This window comes from Urocitellus parryii, chromosome 1, assembly GCF_045843805.1.
Source record: "Urocitellus parryii isolate mUroPar1 chromosome 1, mUroPar1.hap1, whole genome shotgun sequence".
In the NCBI taxonomy this organism is placed as follows: domain Eukaryota; kingdom Metazoa; phylum Chordata; class Mammalia; order Rodentia; family Sciuridae; genus Urocitellus; species Urocitellus parryii.
The window spans coordinates 277,224,478-277,252,240 of record NC_135531.1 but is presented as its reverse complement, the minus strand read 5'-3'; the positions used below and the strand labels follow the sequence as shown (position 1 = coordinate 277,252,240).

Sequence of the window (27,763 nt, the reverse complement as noted above, 5' to 3'; positions counted from 1 at the left end):
TCACGTTTTCCATTTCTCCGCTTTATAAAGTCAGCAATGCTGGAGGGTGTCTAGCGGAATCCGTCCTCCAGGAATGAGTGCAAAAGGGGAGCACATGGCTCACTGACGTCCCTTCAGCGGGTAGACGGAAGGACTGGTAGAGGCCTTCCATTCATTTCGGACAAACACACACAAACAGAAAAGGATTATTGCCAGCTTGTGTACTTTCACAATGTGATTTTTGTATTTCGAAAGCTTGAATTGTCCCTGAAAGAGAAAACGGGAGAAAACACAGCATTCAATACATGGACTGTCTAGACACAACCACACACAAATGGGGAGGACTCAACTCAAGCTCTTGGACTCTCCACACCCCAGGGCTTTCCTTCCTTGCCAGTCTAATGCCAAACAGTGACCTGCCTCCAAGTCCTGCAAAAATTTCTACTCAGTTGTTTGCAATAGTAATAGATAAGAAACTATTCTAATGCAGACGAAAAGGGGGCTGGTAAATATCAATGTCATGGCACCCTGTACAATGTGACCCTATGCAGCTAGGAAAAAAAAGTTTTCTCCTAATATGGAAAGATTCCAAAGATCCACTGATCCTAGAACAGTGTGTGTACATAGTAACCACGTTCATGTGAGTGGGTGGGGAATAAGGTTACACACATAATTGCTTGCTTAGACACTAAGAAACTCTTACAGGTTCCATAAGAATCCAGCAACAGCAGCTATTTGGGGCAAGGGACAGAAAGGGCACAGTAGAAATGGGACAGATGAAGTAAAGTAAAGCACACAAGGGAGACACACTAAACCAAACTGTGCATATGATAAACAAAACCAATCCAGCCATATGATAAACCAACCCAGCCATCTTCAGTTTAAAACACAAAAGGAGGCTGCTCCAGGAGGCGCCCTCTAGGCGGCACCTTGGAAACAGCTCTAATTTCCCAAGAAGTGTGAGGAGGGGGCAGATCTCAACACATGCACTCTTAGCAGCCTTTCACTGGACTCAGGCAGGTGTGGCTATTCATTAGTAAACTTTCCTGTCCTCACTAGAAATCCAATGACATCTTAGAAGGTCACAGCACCACCCAATCTCAAAATTTCAGGGATTTTAAAGGCCACCTAGCTACTGCCCCAGCCTAGTGCTTCAGGTTCAAATTTGCCAGGAATTCTCATTATTCTAGTTTCTGAAGTTACTATTTTCCATTTAATTTTAAATTTGTAGAAATTCTGGCTATTAACCATACTTGTGATATTGGTCCAAAGTAAACAAATATTTAGAAAATATGTTCAGCCCAGACAAATGGCAGTTTTCACCTGCCCCTGGCTGATGGCAGAAGGACAAGAAGAACCAAGAGCCCTATTCCAAAGAGAATGACTAGTCAAGTAAAGGAGGGGTGTGTGTGGGGAGGTCGGGGGATGGGATGGGATGGGATGGGATGGGATGGGATGACTAGTGCAGATGGGCTCAAGCTGGCAGAAATTGGTGTTTTTGCCAAAGTCCACAGGTTTTTTTTTATAACTGACATGCATGACCATGTGATTCATTAGTCAATGGTTGCTGAGCATTTCAACTACTTTTGCTGAGGAAACCAAAGGTTGAATGTAAGGTTAATGGGTGGCCATATTTTTAAAAGACCAGTGTTATAAAAAAAACTTTCTAAAGGTGGGCTGTGGCTGTGGCTCAGTGTTAGAGCATTTGCCTAACATGTGTGAGGCAATGGGTTCAATCCTCAGCACCGCATGTAAATAAATATAAAATAAAAGTCCATTAACAACTAATAAAAATATTTAAAAAAAAAACTTTCAAAAGGACAGATCCCTTTGAGGTAACAAAAATAGCTAGTAAAGAATGACAAGGAATCTATTTGATCACACCACAGTGAAAAGCAGGCACATTCGCTGGCTGTGCATTTCTGAGCTCTAGGTATGATGTGCCATATCACCAAGCCTGCATTTCAGAGGACTGTTCATCCTACATACACGGAATGTTAAAGAAAGCAATTTTGTGAGAAGTTGTTCTATTCTACTTCTTTCCCTGTATGATCCCTCTATGTTCAAGAGCCACCGGATAGCACTGGTCTATCAGGACAGGCTCCACTTTTTTTTTTTTTTTTAACTGGGGATTGAATCCAGGGGCACTCTACCACATCCTTAGTCCTTTTCATTTTTTATATTGAGACAGGGTTTCCCAGGTTTGACTCAAACTTGCTATTTTCCTGTCTCAGTTCCCCAGTTGCTGGGATTACAAGTGTGCAGCACCAGGCCGAGTGGGACACCACTCTTCTTGTTAGAAGAGTGAACAGACAGGTAGGGCTGTGGAAAGACAAAGTCTGAGGATTTTTCTAACTGAAACTGTCTATCTTGGAGTAAGGGAGATGGCAGGTGGGGATCCAGCTGTCCACCTGTTCAGTGGTGTGAAGAAGAGGATTTTCAAACTAATCATTGCCATAAGCTGCTCAGTTAATCTTCTGGAAAGAAATTTTGTACTGAAATAAAGTTTTCTTTCGTAGCAGACAAACTGAAGAGTTCTACCACTTTCCATTCAAACATTTAATACTTAGTTTAATTCTTTCTCTTATTAGAAGCCTGATTATAGTTAGAAAACCTTCTAAGTCTTATTGTGTAAGATCCATTTGCAAAATGGAAATAGGGAGAACTCCAGCTGAGTTTTCCCAGAGTCTGATTTAATAGAAAAAAGTAATGAGGGCAATTGGCCTCATGTTGGTGACAACAAGGGCCTGTGGCTATGGTCCAACCTTTCTAAAAAAGGGTGGGTTCAGAAAAGCTGGGTGCCAAATTTAATCAAAGAAATGTGTTCACCTCAAACTAGCTGGGGACAAATATTCAACTGAGACTTTCCTCCAGGTTGCAGTATAGAGATTAGGTGACAGGGAAAGGGAAAATGTAGATAAGAAGTGGCAGAGGTCACAGGCAATGTTTTTTTTTTTTTTTTTCTCTTTATGTACTTTTGTTCTTTTAAAAGCAAATTAGAAATTCAAAAATCTACCATGAATTCCCCAAAGCTAGCCCCTTTGGTCCCTTGGCCCCCTGGCCCTCTGGTGGTGCGGTGATGGTGCAAGGGCTATGCTTTGGTACCAAACAGGACTCAAAGAATTCCCAGTCCCACAGCTTCTAAATTCACATTCCCAGAGGGAAAACTGTTAACCAAATACTCAACTAGCTTCCTGATCCATTTTGCCTCAAAATAGTATTTCTAGAGAAAGAGAAAAGTCAGCTCTGGAATAATGAGCGAAAGTAGGAGTTAACTCCTAAAGGTAGGTGAGAGGGAGCAAGACTCTCAGCCAGAGAATGTCTCCCCTCTTGGAGTTACCTGTCACTGTGCTGGCACCCAGCAGGAACACTGAAGTAACTCCCGGTCCTCAGGTGAAAGCTGGGCATCATCCAAGCAGGAATCCTATCTGAGTCTCTGCCCTGAAGGGTGGCTTGGAAGGGGCACTCACGATCAACCTACTGACTGACATGCACATTATCTTCAGGAAAATGTTCCCTGGCTATCAGCAGTCTACCCCAGTAGACAGTCCTGGCTCTCTCTCCTCTCCTTGCCTACTCAATAAAACTGCAAACTCCTTCTAGGTTCAGTGGAGGTGAATTTCCATCTCATCTCCATGAGCAACTATGCCAGTGTACCTCCCAACAATAGAGACCTCTGTCCTATGCAAGCCAGCCAGCTGTCTAGGTAACAGGATCCTATCCCAGGGGCTAGTTGGGATTTCTACTGAAGCCATGGTGAAAGAAGTGTACTTTTTGTAACAGAATTCAAATAAAATGGTCCTAAAATACTAGCAGTTATAGATAATGACATAAAATAGCTGATAAGGTGAGGACAAACATTTGAGGTTTAAGAATTATTTAAAGAGCAGTTGTTCTGCCAATTTTTTCATAGATCATGATCTTTTTGTAAGTGGGGGAAAAGGGATGAGTAAGAGATGGCCAAAGTAGTGTGGGCTCTAAATGGCAGATCAAACAACCAGAGCAGGGCATCCAAATCTTAGCACATCTTATGCTGAAAGCAAGGCTCAGGCAGTAGAGATGAAATATGAATTCCTCTAAAGACTGCTAAGGCAATGAAGTGAGTTGATTCTTTTGGTTCAAATTCGAACACTCTTCACTGACTCCCTAAGGCTGTGCTTCAAAGAGAACACCTAAACCATCAAGTGTACAAAAAGATAGGGAAGCCACAAAAAGAACAGGACTATACAAAAGCAATTATGCAAGTATATGGTTTTTCAAAGCAATTCAAAGATACATTTCCTGGGGGATTTAAGGTCTGCTAAAGGGAGAGGGGCTCATTTTAAGTTGTTTTTCATTCTGACTACCCAATTTAAATACTTTTTTCAAAAAAAACTAAGATGGACAATTTTTTTTTGGGGGGGGGTGGTACCAAGGACTGAGCCAACAGGTGCTCAACCACTGAGCCACATCCCCAGCCCTTTTTAAATTTTTTATACTTTGAGACAGAGTCTCGCTAAATTGCTTAAGGTCTTGATAAGTTGCTAAGACTGGTTCTGAATTTGTGATCTTCCTGCCTCACCTTCCTGAGCTGCTAGGATTATAGAATTATAGGCATTTACCACTGCACCCAGCTAGGTGGACCAATCTCTAAAAAGAACAATTATTTGATGTACTTTAAGAAGTAAACCCTTCCAACTGAAACCTTTCCTCACATTCACTGTGAGCACTCTTAAGTAACTTATCCACTATTAGAACTGACATGATGAAATGAAACTGACATTTCATTCCTTCTTTTGTATACTGGCAGCCATCTTGAAATTCTATATCGACAACATTTTGGAGAAAAGTTTTAAAACTGGAATTTAAAAAACCAGGTGTTATCATTTAAAACTTGAATTTATAATAATGAAATCAAACTATTTAAAGGGGGCACCATCAGTGTGTACAGGAACCCTGCAACTGCTCGTCTCTAGATCATAATGGTACCCACATCCTTGGCTACTTGCTTCTGTGACCCACAACATCATCTGTCTTCCAGTTCCTCTGAGGAAGGAAGATTTCCTCTTCTGGAAAAACCTCATTTCCTTCCTGGGAATGTGGGCTTCGAAGCAGCTATTGTAGTTAATGTGTTCTAACTTCAGAAATACCCTATTTCTCAGGGATGGGAGTGGTAGAAGTAGCTTGATGTCCAGAAGCAGACTCTCATCTTCGGCATAAGCAAATGCTGGCCTTCCATCCATTCCCCCAATACTGAAAATATACCAAATTCTTTCGCTGCAGGGCCAGACACATTTATTTGTGGTACTGGAGATTAAACCCAGGGATGTTCTATCACTGAGCTCTATTCCCAGTCCTTTTCATTATTTATTTATTTGGTTCTGGAGACTGAACCCAGGGGTGCTCTACCACTGAACTATATCCCCAGTCCTTTTTGAGACAGGGATTTGATAAGTTGCTTGAGAGTCTTGTAAAGTTGCCAAGGCTGGCCTTGGACTTGTGATCCTCCTGCTTCAGCCTTCTGAGTTGCTGGGATTATAGGCGCGCATTACTGTGTCCAGCTGGACTGGGTACTCTTTTGATGGAAATGTAAAAACTCTTGAAGTGAATGCTTTAGCTGTTCCAAGCTTCCCAATCTCGGTGTCCCTCCCTGCCAGAAAACATGTGCTGGTCCAGTTAAAGTACAACCTGCAACGGTCTTGAAATTCACCCCACCTACACTGACTTTCATTGTTAAAACTCTGAATTTGAATTTATATTAATCTTTCCTCACAACTGACAGACAACACCAGCAAACAAGAGACATACCTCTCACCTAACCCATAGTAGGGTCTATGGAACTGCCCTTTTAGCCACAGAATATTAGCAAATGGCTTAAAAATGGCCATATCTGAGCAAAACGAAAAAAAGTTTGAGGCACATTTACCATTATGAAATGTTTAGCATTAGAAACTCAGAGGCCTGTTGGTCCATGGAATTTCATTTTCCAGATGGGGACAGAAGCCTAATAAGGTAAGCAACCTGCCCAAGGGTTCCCCAGGAGTTATGACCAAGGAGAACAGGAACCCAATGGTATAGGGGTTGTTGTTTCAGAGGCTCAGGGTAAATGGGCAGAGAGCATCCCCTTGGGAAAAGGGCTCCCGTGGCTGAGAGGTATGTCACAGAGTTACAGAGAAGGTAGACAAGGCCCTACCCTGAGTGTGAGAGACAGAGGGGGAGCGTCCGATCAGCGGCCGCTGCTGTTCACCAGGCCATGAAACTCCTCCCAGGCCCTGGCAAACCAGAGACAAAAAACACAACAGCACATTCATATCAAACACTTTGAACAGAGAGTAGGCACCATCACCCCACCTCCCACTCCAGATGCCCTTCAGGCTGAGTGGAGCCACAAGAGCTGGGACCAGAGCAGGGAGGCTCCCAGCACTTGCCCCGCAAGACAGGTGGGAGTAACCTGCCCCAGGTGGGAAGCCTGGCCCTCACTATTCCTCAAGGACTTGCCAGTGCACCTTCAATGAGGCTACAGGGGAATCCACCAAGGTCAGAGGTGCAGCTCAGCCATGACCAGAAACACTTTCAATTCACTGCAGCAAAAAACAGCATCACCTTCTTCCTTTTCTGCCTCAGGCCCCCTAGAACAGGTGGTGGAGACAACCTGTCTTACCAGGCCTCATGCGTGGGTACAGCCAAGTACTCAACTGTATTATGATGTTTAAAGATGCAATGAAGAAAACATACCATTTTCTTTTCCACACTTTCAATCTTCTAACTCTTCTAAACTCAGACCCTGTGTCAGGTTCTGTTTTCTTAAAATGCCCACGTAAGTATTATCCTAGAATTTAAGCTGTGTAGGTCATGGCAGGTCAAATTTCCAGGGGACAATGCTCATTACAAATTTCAGGCTGATTAACTCAAATTAGAAACTGGAGTTGGGAATGGAAATGTATTTGGAGGGGTACACATGCTTGCAGAGTGGTGCTCTCAGGACTGCTGGGTGAGGAAGGAAAGGAGGAAAACAGACCTCCACGGGTTCTGGAAGCCCCACCCACCTCAAGTGTCCTTAGAGGAGCTTATTTGCTATCTTTTTTTGCCCTGGCCACTTCTCAGTCCCTAAGTGTTAAGTTCCCTAGGAATTACACATAAAATTTGGTTCTTTAAAATCTAAATTTATTAATAATTATTCCACTTTTGGTTTAAGTTGATGACAGCACCCAGGGTGACAATATGCCATGTCCCTCACTACATATTTAATGTTATGACCACACAATATACTTCTTCATCAGGTTTTCCACAGGTCACTTTTTTTTTTTTTTTAAGAGGGGGGCTGGGGATGTAGCTCAGTGGTAGAGTACTTGTCTAGAATACCCAAACTCTGGATTTAATTCCCAGCACAGGAAGGAAGGAGGTAGTGAGGGAGGGAGGGAAGGAAGAAAGAAAAGAAAGTAGGGAGGGAGGGAGAGAGGGAGGGAAAGGGAGAAGGGAGGAGGAAGGGAGGAAGGGAGGAAGGAAGGAAGGGAGGAAGGGAGGAAGGGAGGAAGGAAGGAAGGAAGGAAGGAAGGAAGGAAGGAAGGAAGGATTGATTTAATAGAGACCTAGTACAGCTTCAAACTTCTAGGCAATGTTTATACCAATTTCATTATTTCCCTCATTTGAACAACAGCAATTATAATTAGTGGTTTATAAGAGAATGGTTTCTTCAGAGAAACCATTACTAAAGCTACTAGCATATACTGACTGAGTTGAGGAAAACATGAAGAACACTTGACAAACATGCCAATCTTTGCCAGCTCCCAAACTCAATATCCCACAGCAAGATGTACACTCCATAGCCCATTCTGGAGAGATGGTGATGAGGTATACTCTGTGAGCCCACGAGTGACATCAGAAGGTGTCACTGTACTCTTTAGTCCAAATAAACAAGGACAAAGCAGAATCCAATGCCTAAGCAACAACCTAGAGAAACCCCTTTCTTTCTAACAGTGAGATTTAAATTATTTTTTTTTAAACAACTTAGGTGTTGACAAGATTATACAGCCATGCTGAAGCTTCATCTCATGCGTTGTTTTGTTTTCAGGAAGGCCTGTATCTACCACACTAACCTAAACAGAGCAGTTCACTGGGTTAAGAGCCTGCAACATGGACATCAGAGCTCTCCTCTAGCCCATTCAGAATTAAACTGCCCTCCCATTTTCTTCAGAATAATTAACAACTGGGGTTGTGGGTCAGTGGCAGAGAGCTCACCTAGCATGGGCAAGGCCCTGGGTTCAATCCCCAGCACCACATAAAAATAAATAAATAATAATATTGTGTCCAACTACAACAAAAAAATTAAATATTAAAAAAAGATATCATGTCCAACTAAGAAATAAATATTTAAAAAGAAAAAAAGAAATATCTTTACTGTACATTAACCCTTGGCATGAAGAATCTGGATTCAGTAATTCCCTGCATGGATTCAATGAAAGTAAAGTAGCTGGCCACAGTATTTGGTATATCACAGGCAAGTCAGGTGTGAATATTCTAGCTACTTTGTACCAGGCAGCCTAGGTATATTAGGTAAAATCAAAACTTTCTTCTTTTAAAGGTAAAAAAAGAGCAAGTTAAATGAAAAAAGTGACCTATGACTAGAGTTGTTAAATTCAGACTCATGACATGGTAACAAAGAGTCCTTTCAAGTCCACTTATCCCACCTCACTTACCAGAAAGCAAATTCTGAGAGCAGAGAGATCATTTCTATGTAAAATCAGAGATCTCATTTCTACGTAATTCTATATTCTACCTCTCCCCACCTCCCTGAAGGGTCAGGGTGGTGCTCATGCAGTTTGACTCCTGCCAATCAGGACTTTCTTTGTTTTGAGTATTGGCATGGTGGCACAGAGCACAAAGACAAAAGCAGGCCAGTAACCATAATGGGGTGACTGAAGGGCACAGGCTATGATTTAGCCTTGACAGGAGAAAGGCTTGGGTGGTCCTTTCCTATATATTCAAGTTCAGTATTGAAATACAACGATACCTAGACATGGCTAAAGAAAGTCCTGATAATTCAACCCGTCTCTCCTCCGGAATAAAGAGGAATCACTCCTCACAAAAGACCGTGCTGTTTTACCTGGCTCTGTGCCCACCTTTATCCTGATGGTCCTAAGATTCTGGCTATTATGAGGTCTATACTCAAAGCAGGGTGTAAGCCAGGCAAGTCACTTGATACAAGGTCTCAAACCTATGAGAACTCAACTAGCAACTGGCCTCATTAAATGGAACCAGGACCTGAGCAAAAACTGTCTAACAAGTTTCATATTTCTTAGGGGTAGTTGGCAATGAACAAGGACAAAAGCCCTCCCAGCAAAGCAGCTTACATTACCCTCTTCTATGGGCAGCGAACAGTGAACATCTCTTGGCTCACCTAGGGTTGCAGCAGGAAAAGGCCACAAGCAGTGTACTGGAGGAAGGTTGGCAAGTAAAACAGGTAAAGGACTAGAGCAAAACACAGCAAGCTAGAGGGAGGAGCACTTGACTGAAGAACCCAAGCCAGTCCTAAAAATACCCTCTCACCCTACCCTTTCAGGAGCCCTAACCTCCAGAATACTTGCAAGACCATTCTGGGCTCTTCCTTCATTTTCTTTGTTTTTCTCAATTTCCAGCAGCTGATATCACTTAATTCAAAGCAAAGCCACACCTATCGAAGATCTACAATGAACAAGCAAAGCAGAACCAGTTCTGACTTCTGCTCATATGTGGCTGGGGCCCAAGGGGTCTCAAGGTCAGTTTGGTGCTTTCTGAAGGACTCCTATTCTGGAAGCTGACATTAAGCTCATCCCCTAGAGTAGTTACAACGTAGCTGAAATTAAGGTCAATGCATGCAACATGACAGTGGAAGGCAGGAGGAAAGGGCCAGGTCTTTCTTTCTTTTTTGCAGTACTAAGGATGGAACCCAGGGGTGCTCTACCACTGAACTACATCCCAGCTTTTTATTTTTTATTTTGAGACAGGGTCTTGCTAAAAGTTGCTCAGGCTGGCCTTTAACTTGGAATCCTTCTGCCTCAGTCCCCCAAATCCCTGGGATTACAGGTGTGTGCTATCACACCTGGCCAGAGGTCTTTTCTGACAAATGCTAAAAACGCAGAGAACAGATCATTCCATAAACCAGCAAATCTCATATATTCCACCAATTTTGGGAAATGCAATAAACAAAGAAGCAATGACACAAATATTCCCAGAACATCTGAACACAAGGCACTAGCCCCAATGTGTATTCTGTGGGATCCTGAGCCAAAGTGGAAGAGCCATCTGGAAAACAGCCTTACCACCACTTTCACTCCTGAGAACCTGTCAGGCCTCCTGACCCAGCGTACCCAAAAATGACTATGTTTGATTTTGATGGTAGCTTCTAGGAAAAACTAAAGTATCACGAGGCTTGCTGAAACTTTCCAACAGGTTAGGGACCTGAATGCCAAGCTGCAGCACACAGAAGCCAAAGCCACAAAGCACACAAAAGGCTGGTATGTGCACAGTACAGTCTCCTGAGTGTCAAACTTACACCAGAGGAAAGCCCTCCCCACCCTAGACCCTGAGGCACAGGAACACTGGGCTGGGAGGAAGGGAAGGTTATCACCATGAGATTGGGAAGCAGGACTTGCTCAAAGAGGAAGATGATCTGGGTCTACAGGGAAAGCAGAAAGGGAGGAGGCTGGCAATGAATCTAGGGTTTGGGCAGCTTCATACCAGCCAGAACACCCCATTAGCACAAAGCAAGGAAGCTATGTGTATGTCAGCCACACACAGATAGAAGCGGGGCTTTACCTCCAAGCAAGAAATTCTTTGAAGTAAAGGCAAACAGAAGTTAGCAAAGCAAAGGTCAAGGATTCCCCTTTCCAACCTTTACAGACTATCAAGCTCAAATCAGAAACTACTCTGGTCATCAACATTAGCTAGATGGGAACTGAATTCAAGTACCAGGAAATGGGGACTCACTTTGAGAGCTAGGTGTCACCTCATTATATCAGGCCTCAGCAGTCCTGGAACAAAGTACCACATGATACTACATAATGGGCTCATGGCAATGAGGCTGCATTCCCTGGATGGCTTTGCATGAGGTCTGTGCCATCCCTTAACATGGTGACAGTCAGTCCAAAAGGCCACATCTTGATGCACCATAAAGAGCAAGAGCATGAGACAAGCTAGTTTAGCACCATTTATTTGTGATCTCAGCTGTTGTTGTAGCTGCTGCGTGTCAGCCTGTTCTCAAAGCATAACATGCTCTTCCACTCCTCTTGTCCAGGACAGAAGGGTCTTCCAGGTGGCACGCCAACAGAACAAGAGACTCCGATGACGCCAGCTTCAATGATGGTGCCATCCAGAGAGGGAGAGGGTCATGGCACATTCAACCGCGGCTTCCAGAGGTTTTGAAAAAGGAGCCTTTGGGGGCCCAGCCTGCCTGGCATTCTAGTGAAAGTGCAAAAGGTAGCTCATTGGGAGAGGAAAGAGAGGAGGGCACAAGGGAAGGTGGCATCTGGGTCTCAAGGAGGGTGTTCTGGCCCTATGGCTGCAGGGCTGGAGTCCCAGAGGCAGGTCTCTGGGGAAGCAGCGTGCAGTAGGCCAGTCCTTCCAGCAGACTATGGCGGAAGTCCGCACGCTCTCCTAGACTCCGGGAGGACCTACACATTCTACAATAGTTAGGACGAACTGCCTTGAGGCATTAGAAGGAGAACGGCAGAGAGGGGAGAGATGATGAAAAACACCTTTCCCTTTCCTGCCTAGGTGCAAAGCTGGCTTTGGGGATGGGTGTGGTTGAGTGGGGGGGATCTTGGGATCCTTGAAAATAAAGTCCCAGAAAACAATGTAGATCTCTCCAGCCTGGCCTGAAGCTGGCAGGAGGGTAAAAACTGTGTCTATCCCAGAACAGACAGCAAGACAGATTAGCCTGGAGAAGAACAGTACTACTACCGGACTGCTGAGGCAAGCAACCAAGGCCAGGCTAGCTAGTAACTGCTGGTGGTTACAGTGAGTCACAGCCGGTCATTTGATTTTGAACCAACTTCTGTGGCAGTGTTCCCAGTTAAAAGCTGGCACTTAGCTGGTAAAATCAAACTCCACCCACACCATTACCTGTGCATCCTTGGGAAAGAATCCCAAATGGTCTGCCTGCTGAACAAAATCACTGGGCTCACTACTAGTCTTTAGTAAGAACAGCATGATGATGACATTATTACTAAAGATGATGATGACAGTGATAATAATATTTGGCCCTAAAGGAGCCTTCAGAGGGCTCTGCCAAGAACCCTCAGTTATAGATTAAGTCAATCTCACCAAAGCCTTGTATTACTGTCCCATTTTACAGCTGGGAAAACTGAAGCAGAGTTGCAGAGAGTCTAGCCAAATGTACATACTGATGGGGGGCCACAGGAGAAGTTAAACCTATGGGCCTGGCTCCTAGCTGGCTGGCTTTCCCTCTGCTTTCAAGACAATCTGACAGCCACTCCCCATGCTCTTCTCTAACCACCTGAGCTTACTTCTGACACCTGATTGCTGAAGGAGTAAACCTCACCAGTGACTCTCACTGTGGACAGAGAGCTCCATTGCCCCAAATTTTGAGGAGAGGCCAAAGCTGCTTTCCCCTGTGCTCTCTATCTTTCCTTTGATTCTCCTCTCTCACACACTACCCTGATTCCTCTTCTACTTCAGCTCTACACACAGGGAATGGAGTCCTCATTCCTGATAAGAAGTCAATTTCCCAGGATGAAGAAAACAGACTGAAGCTGACAGTTAAACAGACATGCAAAGTGGGATGAGGGATGGGTAGGGAAGAGGACTTCATTGTTAAATAATATTATCTTTAAAAACATCCAGAAAAGGAAAGTATTTTGTCTTTCACTTTCAGAGAGTGATTAGTATAGGAAAGACAAGATAGCCTACTAGAAATGAAGCAGCACTAGCAGTGCACCAGGTTTTTGTAGGACTCTCTGCTCTAAAGTACCTTGCAGCGTAGGTGGGCAGGAAGCCTTGCCAACAAGAACTGCAGCAAGTGACCAGAAGCCTAAAGGGGGCTGGTCTGTCCCTTTTCCACAAGCCAGTCTCCTGTATGACCATATGCCTCTGGGCCCAACTATGGAGCTACTTCTGCTAAGCTCAGGGACCTGTCCCCCCCAGCACCCCCAACACGTACTTGATGCTGTCGGTGTGAGTTTTGTATTCCATAATGGTGTTGGGAGGTAGGTTAAGCACGCGCCGAAGCGTATCCCGGATTCGGGCTGTGGTTGCTTGGTCACTGGCAGTCTTATTCCATATGGAAATAATGTCCTCCTATGGGAGGAACAGAAGGTATCATCAAAGCAAGCCAGAGGCAGGAGGTAAGCAAGAGCAACACATGAAAGCAGACTGGCCTGGGGTAGCTTACCTGAAAGCGGACAGAGACCACAGCCCCACAGATCTCCTCCCCAACCATGAACTGTTCTCCCAGCATGGCCAGGATGAGATTCTCCCAGCAACGAGAGGCCAAGCCCTTCCGCAGCCGGATAATCCACTTGCCACCATTTTTATTTGCATCATCCTACAAAAAGAGTTATAGCTAAAATAATGGCTCATGACTTTTTCTTGTACATTAAACAGTACAAAATCAAGAATCTTGGGCTGGGGTAGAGGCTCAGCAGTAGAACGTTTGCCTAGCATGTTCAAGACCCTGGGTTCAATCCTCAGCACCACATAAAACAATAAATAAAATAAAGGTATTAAAAAAAGAAGAATCTCTTAAATACTAATAAATCTGGTTGTAATTTCTAGTTCTCCAACATATTATTTTATAAAAACGTGGTAAGACTAGAGAAAGGGTTGGGGTTGTGCCTCAGTGGTAGAGTGCTCACCTAGCACGTGTGAGGACTGGATTTGATTCTCGGCACCACATAAAAATAAATAACCTTTACTGGTTATTGTGTCCACCTACAACTAAAACAAAACAAAACAAGACTAGGGAAAAATGAAACAGAATAGCAGCAACAACAAAAAACAAGGCAGGGATTCTTGGTACAAGCCATTTTTTAAAAAAAGGCTAAACTGGGGCTGCAGTTATGGCTCAGTGGTAGAGCACTTGCATAGCATGTGTGAGGCATTGGGATCAATTCTCAGCACCGTATATAAATAAATTAATAAAATAAAGGTCCATAAATATCTAAAATAAAAAAGTAAAAAGAAAAAGGCTAAATAAAACAGATCTTTAAAGACTAATCCCTTTTAATTAGAACTACTTTACGAATCAAAATGAAATGTCATATTTCTTCTTTTTTTAATATTTATTTTTTAGGTGCAGTTGGACACAATGCCTTTATTTTATTGACTTATTTTTATGGGGTGCTGAGGATCGAACCCAGGGCCTTGCACGTGCTAGACAAGTGCTCTACCGCTGAGCTAGAAATGCCAGATTTCAAACAGACCATTCATTCATCACTTCATTTGCTACAATTTACTGAGTGTCACCAAGTATTAAGTACATAGATACAAAGCCCCAGAATCTACTTAGGTTCAATGTAGTATAGGAGACAGTTAAGAAAATTATCTATAGCCAAACAGTCTGACAAGTGCTCCTGTAAAATGAAAACTGCACAGTAAGACAGAACCTGACAGCTGGAAACACTGAAGAGCAAATTTTTTTTTTTTTTTTTTTTTTGTGGTGCTGGGAATGTGTATGTGAGGCAACCATTCTACCACCTGAGCTATATCCCCAGCCCAAGAGCAAATATTTAAGCTGGTCTTGAGGGAAACAGGAGTTTGCAGGTAAAGGCATTGAAGGCACCACAAAGAACATGCTTTTGTACTAACTGCACTTCAGTGGGATGTGAATAGGAGGGTCTAATTGCATAGAACAGATTTAGAGGTGATGGGAGATGAAGTTTGAAAGGCAAATAAGGCTTAAGGTCACGTGAACAATAAGAGATGCATAAAAGCTAGGCAGTGTCTAATGCCAGTAATCCCAGCGACTTGGGAGGCTAAGGCAGGAGGATCACGAGTTCAAGGACAGCCTGGGAAAGACCTGCCTCAAATTAAAAAATAAAAAGGGCTGGGGGATGTAGCTCAGTGAAATTGCCCCTGAGTTCAATCCCCAGTACCCAAAACAAAAACAAACTGCATAAAATATGGGGAATGGGATGTATGTGGCCACATCCATCTTCTAGAAAAATGCCCTGGCATCAGAAGAGATGCTTTATGCTGGGCTGGGGTAGAGCGCTTGCCTAGCAGGGGTGAGGCATTGGGTTCAATCCTCAGCACCACATAAAAACAAACAGATAAAATAAAAGTTAAAGGTTATATTCTTAAAAAATAAAAAAAGAGATGCTTTATGCCAGAGCACAGCCAACTAGTAGCTCAACTGTGGGTCTCCAATTATGGCCTTTTATTTTCCTATCACTTTATACTATGTACAAGTATTACATGCACAAATACACACAAATTCTATGGGAACAGGTAAGGGCAATTTAAAAAAATTTTTTAATGCTGTAACACCATCTGAGTTAACACCACCATCTTTAAAAACACCCAGCACCAACCCATACAATCAAGCAACAGCATCAGTGCCTTTCCCCAGAGGTCCAGATTCCAAGGGTATAGCAAATAGTGTTGCAGTTGAGAGGACACTTGAAATAGTTTTAACCTTGGTAGGGCTTCAACAAACAAACAACAACTTGCTCAAAAAAGCAGTCCAAGGCCCTAAGTCCTCACCTCCCACATGGGTTTAATTCCTTCTTTGAAGAGATGGAAGTCACTGTGGCCCGTCAGGTCCCCGGGACGTACCATGTGGCTATAAAACCTCCAGAACTGCTCCACCTGCAGAGAGAAGACCCCAAAATACCAAAGATGTATCTTTTCCATTTTCTTTGAATTCATCCAAAGGTGCAAGAACATAGGCATAGAAGGCTCTGCTCCAGCTTTCCTCTTTGGAGGACACTTCCATTTAGAGCACTGTGTGGAAAGGAAGGTGTTATAAGAGAAAAAGCCTTAGTTTGATCAAAGAAAAATGTACCACTGGCAACATAAGAATAAACTCTAGGTGAGGACTGCTAGCCTCTGCCAAGGAGCTTGAGGTGACATCACGTCAATATGGGCCTTCCCACTGAAGAGGACTAGTTTTCTGTATGATGGAAATCCACTAGTCATGAGGTATGTAAGTACCACACAAACTCAGCCTGAATGCCCTTTTCAGAACAAAATCAATTCTTGATCAAAGACTGTTTAACTAGCAAATATAGCATTAGCTGCAACAAAATACATTTTAGTTTGTTTTTAGTTACCAAGTCTAAGCAACAGCAGCATCTGCATGTACTACTCTGTACCAGCATACCCTTACTAAGGCTAAAATGTACAAAATCAAACAGGATGAAGTCTCTCAGAGGTTATGTTCACATCCCTTTCCTTAGTTAAGAAAACTATTTCTCCTTGTTCCTCCTTCAGGTCTTCATAGAAAATGAGACATATTTCTTTATCAAATGTCTGCTCAATGATATTGATCATTCTGGTCCCATCTCTCTCATCAGTGCCTTGATGAGGGCACTACTGCTCTGTAATTTGCAGAGGATACCTACTAAGTACTGGCCAGTGAAGAGGCACACTTAAAAAGTAATAGCCTGAAGAGAAACTGCTGGTGTTTGTCAACACCATGCTGAGGAGGACAAATCAACACACAGCAAGACACCATAATTGCATGATGGAAAATGGATATCGAAAGACATTCAAGTCAAGATTTGATGACAAATGAGGAGAAACCAATCTTACACCCTTACTGTATGCAATGGCTGTCCCCTTCAGTTCCTCTCTGGAATAGGAACGCGTTAAATGCTTTACACATATAAAACAAGTCAGGAACTAGTGCTATTTGTAGGACTTCAAGCAGTGCGATACCTCAGCAACTGCTAGGCTTAACTGTATACAGTGATTTGGAATATGAAGTGGTCACTTGTATACAAAGAACAGTAATCTAGCCAGGCCTGTAATCCCAGAGACTCAGGAAGTTAAGGCAAGAGGAATGCAAGTCTGAGGCCAGTCTCAGCAACTTAGTGAGACCCTGTCTCACAAAGTATAAATAAAAATGAAAAGGGCTGGGGATGTAGCTCACTGGCCAAGTATCTCTGGGTTCAATCCCCAGTACAATACCAAAAAAAAAAAAAAAAAAAAAAAAAAAAAAAGCAGTAATCTAAAGCCTTATTAAACCTAACATGGTTGAAAGAAACAAAGTACACACCCAACAGAACCAGTGGCTCACTGTGAATTAAAACTGAAGGGACATGGTGGCAAGAAACCACACCAATTCCCCATCCAAATACCATTTCAACAGTGGGGTCTCCTCCAATCTTACAGCCAAACTGCAAAAACTTGTACTCCCACCATAAGAGGAATAAAGCAAACAGTTTCAGAAACATTATTAAACTTTGAAAAATGTCTTTTTAAAAGTCCTAAATGAAAAAAAAAAAGTCCTAAATGAAACAAAAAAAAAATAATAATAAAGTTCAGAATGTGAAGTGTAAAAAGGACCCCATCTTAATTACCTTCCTCATTTTATAACTGATAAATGGTTTTAGGACTTGCTGCAGCATGCACAGTCAAGCACCACGATAGATTAGCCCTGGGATTTCCAAGTCTAATACTCTTCCCATTTCAAGATACTGCCTTCTTAGTTACCCCAATTTCAAGAACTTTTAAATGCTGTTAAATTTAGGATTAAGAACCATTGAAAGGGGCAGGGGTAGTGGCTCAGGGGTAGAGCATTCACCTAGCACGTGCGGGGCCCTGGGTTCGATCCTCAGCACCAAGTAAAAAAATAAATAAAATAAAGATACTGTGTCCAACTACAACTAAAAAAATAAATATTAAAAAAATAGAACTATTGAAAAATAACGCTTTAGATTTGATAAAAGGTTTCATAATGTAATTACTTCTGTGAGGAATATAATATTGTAAACTACTTCCTAATGCCTTGAATTATACGATTGCAGACTTTAAGCACTTGTCACACATCCAGTGACTACTAAAAAGGCATTAACCCAAGAGGGAACTGATGACAAACCACTCAACTTAATATATAAACCCCAAGGAAAGAAAATACAACCCTCTTTCATGAGAATTTATACATAAAATTTATACATACACCTAAGTGTATACATAAAATTTTCATGTGAATTTATACATAAATTCACATTTTTTTTTTTTTTGTACAAGAGGGAAAGAAAAATCCTAGAAATATTCATTACTACTTCGAAGTAATTTAACAAAGTCCTAAATACATATGCCCTGGTCCAATTTCTTCAGATTCACCAAGTGTTCACAACATAAGGACTGCCACTTTACTTGTACTGTCTAGCTTTCATTCCCACAGAGCAGGCAACTGAAACTTTAGTGACGGGATTCTGAAATATTAGAAAAGTATGTATACTTCAAAAGCTTAATTCTATTGTTCCCTCTGCCAAGAATTCCTTTCTCATAATATGTTCAAATTCTCTTAAGACCCCAAGTTCCTTGGAATTCCAAGTGCATCAGCCATACTTTTCCTGCAGTTCCATTCACTGTCTATTCTATATTAGAAATCCCTAGTCACACAGTGGGTATGCCTGTAATCCCAGCTGTCTGGGAGGAATTACAAAGGATCCTAAATTGAAGGCCAGCTTGGGCAATTTAAGCAAGACCCCATGTCCAAAAAAAAAAAATCCCAGACATGCCCCAAGAACAGGCTCCATAATTCTTTTTAGAACATTATTAAGGTCTTGAGTTCGTTCAATGAAGTGTTTTCCAGCTCTGTGATACTAGGAATTGAACCCTTGCATGCCCAGCAAGCACTCTACCACTGAACCACATCCTCAGCCCCTTAAAAAACATTTCTTGAACCAAATATGCACCAGTGTACAAGCTATTTGTAATATTTCAAACAAGCCCAAATTTACCAGTGATGAGGCAGCACCAAACAAGTCATTTGCATAGGGCTGAATTCTATCACCTCAGCATAGCAATATTGTTGATCTCACATTCAAGAGACAATTTATTACCAGTTAAATAGGTATATCTGACTAATAATAAATACAAAAATAAAGTTTGGCTAATGAGAACAATTTTAAATTGTAGCCTTTGGCTTTCTTTTTGGTATACTGTGAAATCTTCCCTTCATATCTACCTGAATTGAGTTTCAACAGTGGCTCCCACTTAATCAATTCAGTAGCAGAGGACTTGAGACCTCATAACAGATACTTTACCCAGATCTCACTTTCCTCATTTGCAAAATATGGATAATATCACTAATCCCATAGGGCTATTTTAATGATTGAAGGAAATTACATAAAGTCCTATTATTTATTGTGTCTTAGCATATTAGACACAACAATGTCATGCCTTATTGCAATGTTTACAATTACAGTATTCTTTTCCAGTTCTACATTTGAAACAGGACAAATATGTCAGTAAGTTTAACAAAGTGACATATCCTGCTTCTGTTCAGAGATTGAATGTACAGCACACAGTTAGTGTGTGATAGTCTTTGTTGAACAGACTCCCGTTAGCTTCAGTTAGTACCTCCAAGTTCACAAATCTAGTCACCTGGGAGGGAAATAAAATAGAACCTGGACACTATTCTGATGGTACCCACAAAAACAATTATTAGAGATTTCATTTTCTTTCTAAACACAGGAAAAAGATGCTACTTTACAACAGTTACTCTCATGGCTAAATCCTAATAGAAAGCTCTTAAACACACACACAAAAAAAACTTTCAAACTTTGCTTTCAAATTTATTGTATAAGTTTGTGAGGAAGAAGACCATGTAGTTTAAAACTTTGTGCCCCCCAATTACACTCTGCATGTAAGGACTCAACAAATATATGTACTTAAAAAAACAAAAAACAAAAAACTGTCAGCTGCAGCCAGGCATGGTGGCTCACACCTGTAATCCCAGCAACTTAGGAGGCCAGGGCAGAAGGATCACAAGTTCAAAACCAGCCTCAGCAACTTAGCAAGGCCATGAGCAACTTGCCTCAAAAATTAAAAAATAAAAATAAAAAGGCTGGGGATGTGACTCAATGGTTAAAACACCCGTCGGTTAAACAATCAAACAAACCTGTCAGATGTGCACAGCAGCACAGCCTATAATCCCAGCAATTTCAGAGATTGAGGCAGGAGGATCACAAATCCAAGGACAGCCTGGACAACTTAACAAAACCCTGTCTTAAATAAATAAATAAAAGGGCTGTGGGTGTGGCTAAGTGGTAGAGCATCCTTGAGTTCAATCCCTGTACCACAAACAAAAGGAAAAAAAAAATTTTTTTTTGTATTATACCCTTCTACGGTTAACTGTGGATGTCTAACGAGAAACCTAAGAACAAACAAGTCTGACCTTGCAGACTCAGGTTAGTCAAGTAAGGAAAGTAGAATGTTAAACAAGTTACCAGGAAGGTACATAAACACAGCCACAGAAACACAGGCATGAGCATTCTGCCAAGGCACACTCCATTAAACCACTAAGTACTTACAGAGGCAAAGGTGCCAATCTGCTTGATATTCTGTTCATAGCTCTGAGAGCTGGTGGGACGGCCTGGGGTCCTCCTGGAGTACCAGAATGTATAGTTGTACTGCAGGGGATGCTCTGCTGGTCCAGGAACAACAGCCTGGAAAGTAAAAAAGGGTGGGTTCGCCCTAGGCATTTGTCATGCGCTCTGCAACTCTGAAAACATTTAACAGTGTTATTCCCTACTACTTTCACAATTAAAAAAGAACATAAGGTTGGGGTTGAAGCTCAGTGGTAGAGCGCTTGCCTGGCATGTGTGAGGCACTGGGTTCGATTCTCAGCACCAAATATAAATAAATAAATTTTTCTAGTGGTTAACCGACTCTAAACTCCTATTAACACTTTACCCGTGTTCTTATGGCTCTTATGACTTTTCACCTATATCACAGGCATTTATATTCATGCCTGGTCCAAGCACTGCCTCCTCGAGAATACTCTTATCATTTAAGAGTGGCAAGTTGTTTAATCTGCTTGTACCTTGGTTTCTCACTTGCAAAATGGGGAAATTAATAATGGCCATCTGAAACGGCTGCTGAGAGGGTCCTATGAATTAGTATATATAAAGTGCTCAGACAGTGTCACTTTTATTACTGTTATTAAATGTGAGCCCCTCAATCCACAGTCTCATTCACCTTCATGTCTTCATAACGCCTAGCAGAAAACGCTTGCACTTGGAGGTATGCAATACTGTAGAATAAATAAATTAATGACTGCCTTGATATCTCAAGGAAAAAGCTGATCCACCTAGCTCTCATTCCCTAAACTTTTTCTCTTCCATGTCATTTTCAATTCAGACTATTACTGACTACAAAGTCTAAAGTTTGGAGGGATGCATACAATTTGAAGAACTGAATGGCAACTTCTGAAGCAGCCAGCAGCCTAGCTAGCTGAGTGCAACAACTGGGCTTGCTCAAGGGGAGCGAGGTAAATTCTGTAGGCCAGACAAGCACCTCAAGATATGGCAAGAGGAATGTTCTAAGTCCCAATCATTGATGTTTTCAGTGAATCCACAATTTTTTTTTCTTTTACCAGATATTACAAAACAGGGTACTACAACGTTAACCCGATGTCTTCCAAATAAACAAGACTCCACAACACAAACACGACTCATCCAGAGGCAACTAGGCCTACGCAGCACAAACCGCACCTTCCTCTTGCTACTGCTCTGGCTCTTGTCTCGCTCTGTTTTTTCCTTCTCACCATCTTTCTGTGTGCTGTTTTCTTCATTCTGATCGTGGTCCCCACTGTCATCATCTTTCAAGCTGAAAAGAAAGACAAAGTAGTGCTATTACATGACTAAGCTGATTCCCATTATTTAACAGAGCCACTAGATCATACAACCTACCATGTAACCAATCCAGTCACTCATATTGCAGGCCTGTGAGATGCACCTGATATAAAGGAATGTCTCACAGAGTTGCTTAGTGCCTCATCATTGCTGAGGTTGGCTTTGAACTTGAGATCCTCCTGTCTCAGCCTCCAGAGTTGCTGGGATTACAGGTATGCACCAATACACCCAGCAATAACGAGAAATTTTTTTCTTTTTATTTAAATATTTTTTTTTTTGTTTTAGATGGACACAATATCTTTTATTTTACATTTATGTGGTGCTGAGGATTGAATCCAGTACCTCATGCATGGTAGGCGAGCATTCTACCACTGAGCCACAATCCCAGCCCCACGAGAAGTTTTTCTATCAAATAACTCCTTTGCATTTCAAATGAAGGTTAATCTTACCTATATATACTGCCACATTTCTTTCTTTTCATGTCTCCTAGACTTCCCCATTGTTAATGCCTTAGTTTAGGCCATCTTTTTCTGTCATCTCAATCACTAAGATAAATCTCTAAATGGGCTCCTTAACACACATCTCTACCTATCCTCCACAACATGAAATGTATTATCTGACTGCAAATCTGATTATTTAATTTTCATCCTAAAACTGTCAATTGTCCTTTAATGCCTAGCCTCGAGGATGATAAAGTACAATGAAATGTAAGATCCTCTAGAATCTGACTCGTGTCATTGGCATTCCCTTCCCCCGTTCCTTCTAATAACCTATATTCCCACCACTTACAAACACCATCCCTTCAAGATGACGTGTCATATTTCCCATGTCTGTTTTTCCTACCAAATGGAGGGTTCCCTCAGAACAGTGTCTTACATCATCTCAATATCTCCTGCCCCTGGGACAAGAACACACTAAAAATTTTGAATGAAAAGGGCAAATAAATGCCCGACAGAATGAATGAATGTGTTCTTGCCTCATAAGCACAGTCAAATGCACTTGGAGTTACCCTTTCAAGCATAGAGCAACTACCTCAAATCTACTGATCCAGGTAAAACTATAAACAGATTGTGAGTTTACAAAGATAAGAATGCCATTTATTCTATAGCTGGACTATTCACTTATTATGGGATTTTTCCAGAATCAACTTTGTGGCCTCATAACTATATGTATACTCAACGGAATTAGGCAATTGTCAAGAAAGATACCAATGATGCACCAAGTATAACCACAGACATTATCATATGAAGACATAGAAATGTGTCCTAGGAAACTGCATTTGTAGGTTTTTTTTTTTTTTTTTTTGCCTATGAACCCCCATTGCCTAACACCAAAAACACTTGAGAAATAGGAGAACAGATTAATTAGCTGTGTGTTGAGATGCCTGCCCTAGTTGTACCCTGTGCCATGAGCCTCCCCATCCCCACCATGAAATGTATTATCTGACTGCAAAACTGATTATTTAATTTTCATCCTAAGACTGTCAATTGTCCTTCGCTCTTTAATGCCTAGCCTCGAGGATGATAAAGTACAATGAAATGCAAGATCCTCTAGAATCTGACTCGTGTCATTGGCATTCCCTTCCCCCAAGCAGTCCAGCTTGGGCAATAACCTGTGACTCAAGGCCTAGCTCAAAAATATAAGCAATCCTCCCTCAGCATTTCACCCAAGAGAGGAAAGATCACAGATATGAAAGCTGGGGCAAATACAAGGGCCCCATGTAAGAAAAGCCATGAGAGAATCAAGACAAGGAGTGAAAACAGCAAGCTAGTTGAGAGAGATTGGAGAAGAGAGGATAGAGAGGCAACCTTGGTTGTTGTTGCCAAAATGGCCATCTCTCTTTAGCTTAGTTCAGCCTCCCTGGACTTCTGGGAGACCCTGATCTATGCTTATGATACTTCCTCCCCTCGATTAAACTTGTGCTTATTTTCCTTTTCAAAAAGGAAATTTGTGGACCCAAATTTACCAACATTTACTAAGCATCTAGTCTTATCAGGACCTAACTGAGGAGATATGGTACACAGATATTCATGTCCCAGCATAGTGCTAAGGCCCCCATTATGCCCTCTTTCAACAGCATTTCCTGCTTCAACACACTCCTCTCACTTAGTTGCCTCAATTTAATTGCAGTTCTCTAATATCACCTGTCATGATCAGCATGTGGTCTTGACTCCTCCCTTAATTAACTATCCTTCAGGACTCACTTTCTCCTGGAAATATCTCCCATCAGAGGCAACATCAGTCTCCCCTCTTCTGAACTTCCCCATATAAACACGTTTACACTTGTCCCTGCTATGTATTGTCATGGCCAGTTTTCGGCCACCCCAACAATCAAGAACATCTCATGGGTCTTTCTAGGCTTAGGCCCAGGATATCTTCTAAATCCTCAGGGCACAATGTAGGGATACAAACTGCACTCTTCTCTTCTTAGCTTCCAATCCCAGTGACAGCTGCTGGGGTCTTCTTGGCAGAAGAAGGGCAGTCACCCAACATCTCTCATTTTTGTCACCCCCCAAAGCATTTAAGTTCCTTTCTTTTTAGGGGTTTTGCTGCTGATCACTAGTAGAAACCAGGAATAAGAAAAATAATTATGGCAAAGAAGAAACAATGTTACCATGATCCCAGGACTGCTTCCTGACTGACTCCTTTCTAAGCCAGCAAATGGAAAACCTAATGCATCTTCGTCTAGTGCTTTTACTTCCTTACTTCCTGAGCGGGAGCTGGCCAACTACCCTGCCCTCTGAGACTATGCATAAGGCAAATCTTTTGCAACCTATTTCCAAGAGGTTGCCCTTCCCAGATCAAAGCTGGATTTGAGCCAAGCACTGAAAAATCAGTGCTCCATAAGCTCATGCCGACAATCGGGACACGAGGCTGTCCAGACTGTGTAGTACCTTGGTTAGCTCACTAAGCTGCTGCCCAGGAATTTCTTCACACTCTGAACTAGACCCATTCCTTACAGTAGGAATCTGAAGCCATCTTTCTATCTCCAGCATCCGGCAGTGGCAGAAAAAAACATTTGTTTAATTCATGGATCTAAAATACGAAAGCCAAATAAGTGGTTCAGACAGCAGTTAAGAAAGGGCTAAAAGGTAATTTATATAGACTATGGTCAAAATCAAATATGGTATCTAGAAAACCAAAATCTGAAACCTGATTGTTTATCATAATCAGGACTGCAGTTCTTGAGAAATCATCTTAGAGTTTTACATGTCAATAGGATCCTACAATTTCATATCTTCTTCCCCTAAAAATAATTACAACCTTGGGGCTGGGGATATTGCATGCACAAGGCTCTGGGTTCAATCCCCAACACCACCACCAAAAAGAAAAAAAAAAAAGTAATTACAATCTGGTTACATTCAGAGAAGACGACCTACATGGTAAAGGAGGTTTGAGCTCCTCTCTACTCTCTTGAGTCCACAGATTATATTACTGAGTTACCAGCTCCAGGAACCTTACTTTGTGGTGATGTGGTAAAGAGTTCAGACTCCAAATATGTAACAATAGTCTAAACAACAAAATCAAAACTAAGGTCATTAATTTCTAATTAAGAAAGCTGGTGGTGAAGCACTTGGGCAAGCCAGAGGCCCTGGCTTCCATCTCCCCACACACATACAAAAGAAAACAGTATTGGTTTTCCCCCTTTCTTTCTTTTTTTTTCCTGAAAAGCTAGGGGACAGATATTAAAAGATTCTGGCTCAGTACAACAGTTAATAATCAGAAATAATTAAAACGACTCAGGTTAACTTCTGTCAGGAGATGCCTGAACCAAAGTAAAATAACAAATCTGGGTGGGCCCTTTCTATTGTTTTGGGCAAGCTACTCAAGTCAGAGAGCCTCATATTCCTTACAAAGAGGTAACAAGATCCCATTTGCAGAGAATTACTAAGAAAGAAACACCCAGCAAGACTCCTTTCAGGTTTGCAATATGATCTGGTCAAATAAATGGAGGAGGGATATAAGGGTTACAAGAAAGCTCCACTGAAGTAGGATTTGGATCTGGAGCTAGGGTGGGAGTGAGGGGTCCATGCACTGACTGACTCAACTAAGCTGCAGGATGGAGAAGACCCCTACTTTTTCAAGAATCAGAGACCTCTCAGTAAGCAAGAAACATGCCTGAGGAGCTGCAGAGTACACTGGAAACCTGAATTTGCACAACAGCACCCATTATATTGGGGGGAAAAAACAATTTCTGTCGGCAACACCAGGTCAAAACCTATTGACAGTAATCCCATTTTGCATTTATAACTGCATTAATCGGCAATCTAGACAATTTGCTGACTATGGCTGGCTTCCTCCAGCAGGGTATTAACATTAACGTGGGGTGACAACAGCTCAGACATCGGGGGACTTTTCTGTTGTCAAACAACTGGAGGATCTGGGACTAGGATCTGGGTCTTCGGATAGGAGACAGATAGACTAATAGAGAGGAGGTAAAAACAATCTACCTCAAGGTACAACTGTTGTAATACCCTTATCTTGGTACTGTTAACAAGATACGAACAAAAATTGTAATGCAAAAAGATACAATCATTGGAAGGACCTGTATTTCCTCTCCGTACCCCTAAATTATGTGACGCTGGGACTAGGGATCAGAGTGGGTCCTAGGGAGTGAGGGGTGGGCCCGCCGTGCCGGGAGCCGGGAACCAGATGAGGAGGCGAAAGAGCAGAGTCTCGGCAAGAGGATGAGAATTCCGTCACTGGGCAGCCGCCGCGCAGCGCAGCAGCCACACGGCCTCATCACAGCTGCACTACACCGGCTGTTACCGTCCCCACTTTGCAGAGGAGAAAACCAATGCCCAGAGGAGCCCGGCGACCTTGCCCAGCCAGGAGGGTGCGTGAGGAAAGCGGGGCTGGCAGGCCGGGCTACGAAAACCGCCAAGCCGCCGGGGTCTCCACCCCTCCACGCCGCCGCACCCCGCACCTGGGGCGGGGCCGCGGGAATCTCCTCCTTCCGGGCCGCTCGGCCACCCCTCCTACGGGCCCCGCGCTTCGCCCTCGGTCCCGGCGGCCCTGGGGTCCCCGGCCCCCTGCACTCCCCGGCCCCCTCCTCCCCGCCGCCGCCGGGGCCCGTGCGGCCGCGGCCGCGCCCTGGAGGGAGGCCGGTGCCGCAGAGTGTGCGCCGCCACCTCCCAGCGGGGGCAGGCGCGGGGGGGAACGGTTGGGGGAAGGGGCCCCGGGGGGCGGCCACGCGCCACTCACGCGTCGAACTTGTTGTTCATCCTTTCGCCGCCGCTGTCGCCACTATCTCACAGAGTGACTTCCGTTCTGCCTGGTCCCTCCGGCAAGGGCCCGGCCACTTCCGGTTGCACGTGGCTCAGCGGAACGTCGGCGCGCAGGTCCGGAGCGGGACAGCTTTCCCGAGGCACTGGCCCAGGGAGGATGCGCACAGGCTCTGGCCCGCTGTGGACCCTAGGGCTGTTGGGGGGTCAGTGGGCCGCGCCAGGGCTCCGCGCTCGCTGTCGGGTACAAACCCCGACTCCACCTTGGGCGCGGCGACGCGGCCCGGTGCCTCTCTAAACCTCCCCAGGCCAGTTCCCCTGGCACTGCTGTCCAGTAGAGCTGACCCACCTCGGCGGGTTGCCGTGTGGATTCCGGAGTGGCAGGTGCCAGACTCAGGAACCCACGGTTAATGGTAGCCAGTGTTCATCTCTGAGTGCTTACTGTGGGCTGGGAGCTGGAGCTTATCCTCGGCTCTCTGAGCCTTCCTGAGAGGCTAGAAAGTCGCACCATGGTGACAAAACTAGTAAGGAACCTGAGATTGTCCCACGGCAATCGTATCCTGGGTGGAAGCCTCACCCCCATCCTCGCCACTCCCTAAGACCCTGTGGTCATGACCGCCCCAGGTACATCACACACATAATCGAGTAAATAAAATGAACCTGCTGGCAGTGGAGCCCCAAAGCCAACAACCTGGCTTGGGGGAGGACTTATTTCCAAGGTCCCCTCTTCCCGCCTTTAGGTGACACTTTCACAGTTTTGAATCACTATTACTC

General features: G+C 43.2%; 1 protein-coding gene across 3 annotated transcripts; it reads right to left on the bottom strand.

Annotated features, from left to right (window-relative positions):
• Eif4e2 (eukaryotic translation initiation factor 4E family member 2) lies at positions 1–27,050 on the bottom strand. 3 transcript variants are annotated; one of them, XM_026412752.2, is made up of 8 exons: positions 26,970–27,050; positions 21,624–21,738; positions 20,442–20,576; positions 15,658–15,762; positions 13,346–13,498; positions 13,115–13,251; positions 6,152–6,230; positions 1–246 (listed from the first exon to the last, which is right to left on the bottom strand). In XM_026412752.2, exons 1-7 carry the CDS (start codon positions 26,987–26,989, stop codon positions 6,185–6,187), a joined length of 711 nt encoding a protein of 236 aa, XP_026268537.1. In that variant the 5' UTR covers positions 26,990–27,050; the 3' UTR covers positions 1–246; positions 6,152–6,184. The 3 variants fall into 3 exon arrangements, with proteins under 3 accessions (XP_026268537.1, XP_026268538.1, XP_026268536.1); XM_026412753.2 differs by lacking the exon at positions 6,152–6,230; XM_026412751.2 differs by lacking the exons at positions 1–246; positions 6,152–6,230 and adding an exon at positions 11,149–11,394.
• Positions 27,051–27,763: the final 713 nt, after the last annotated feature.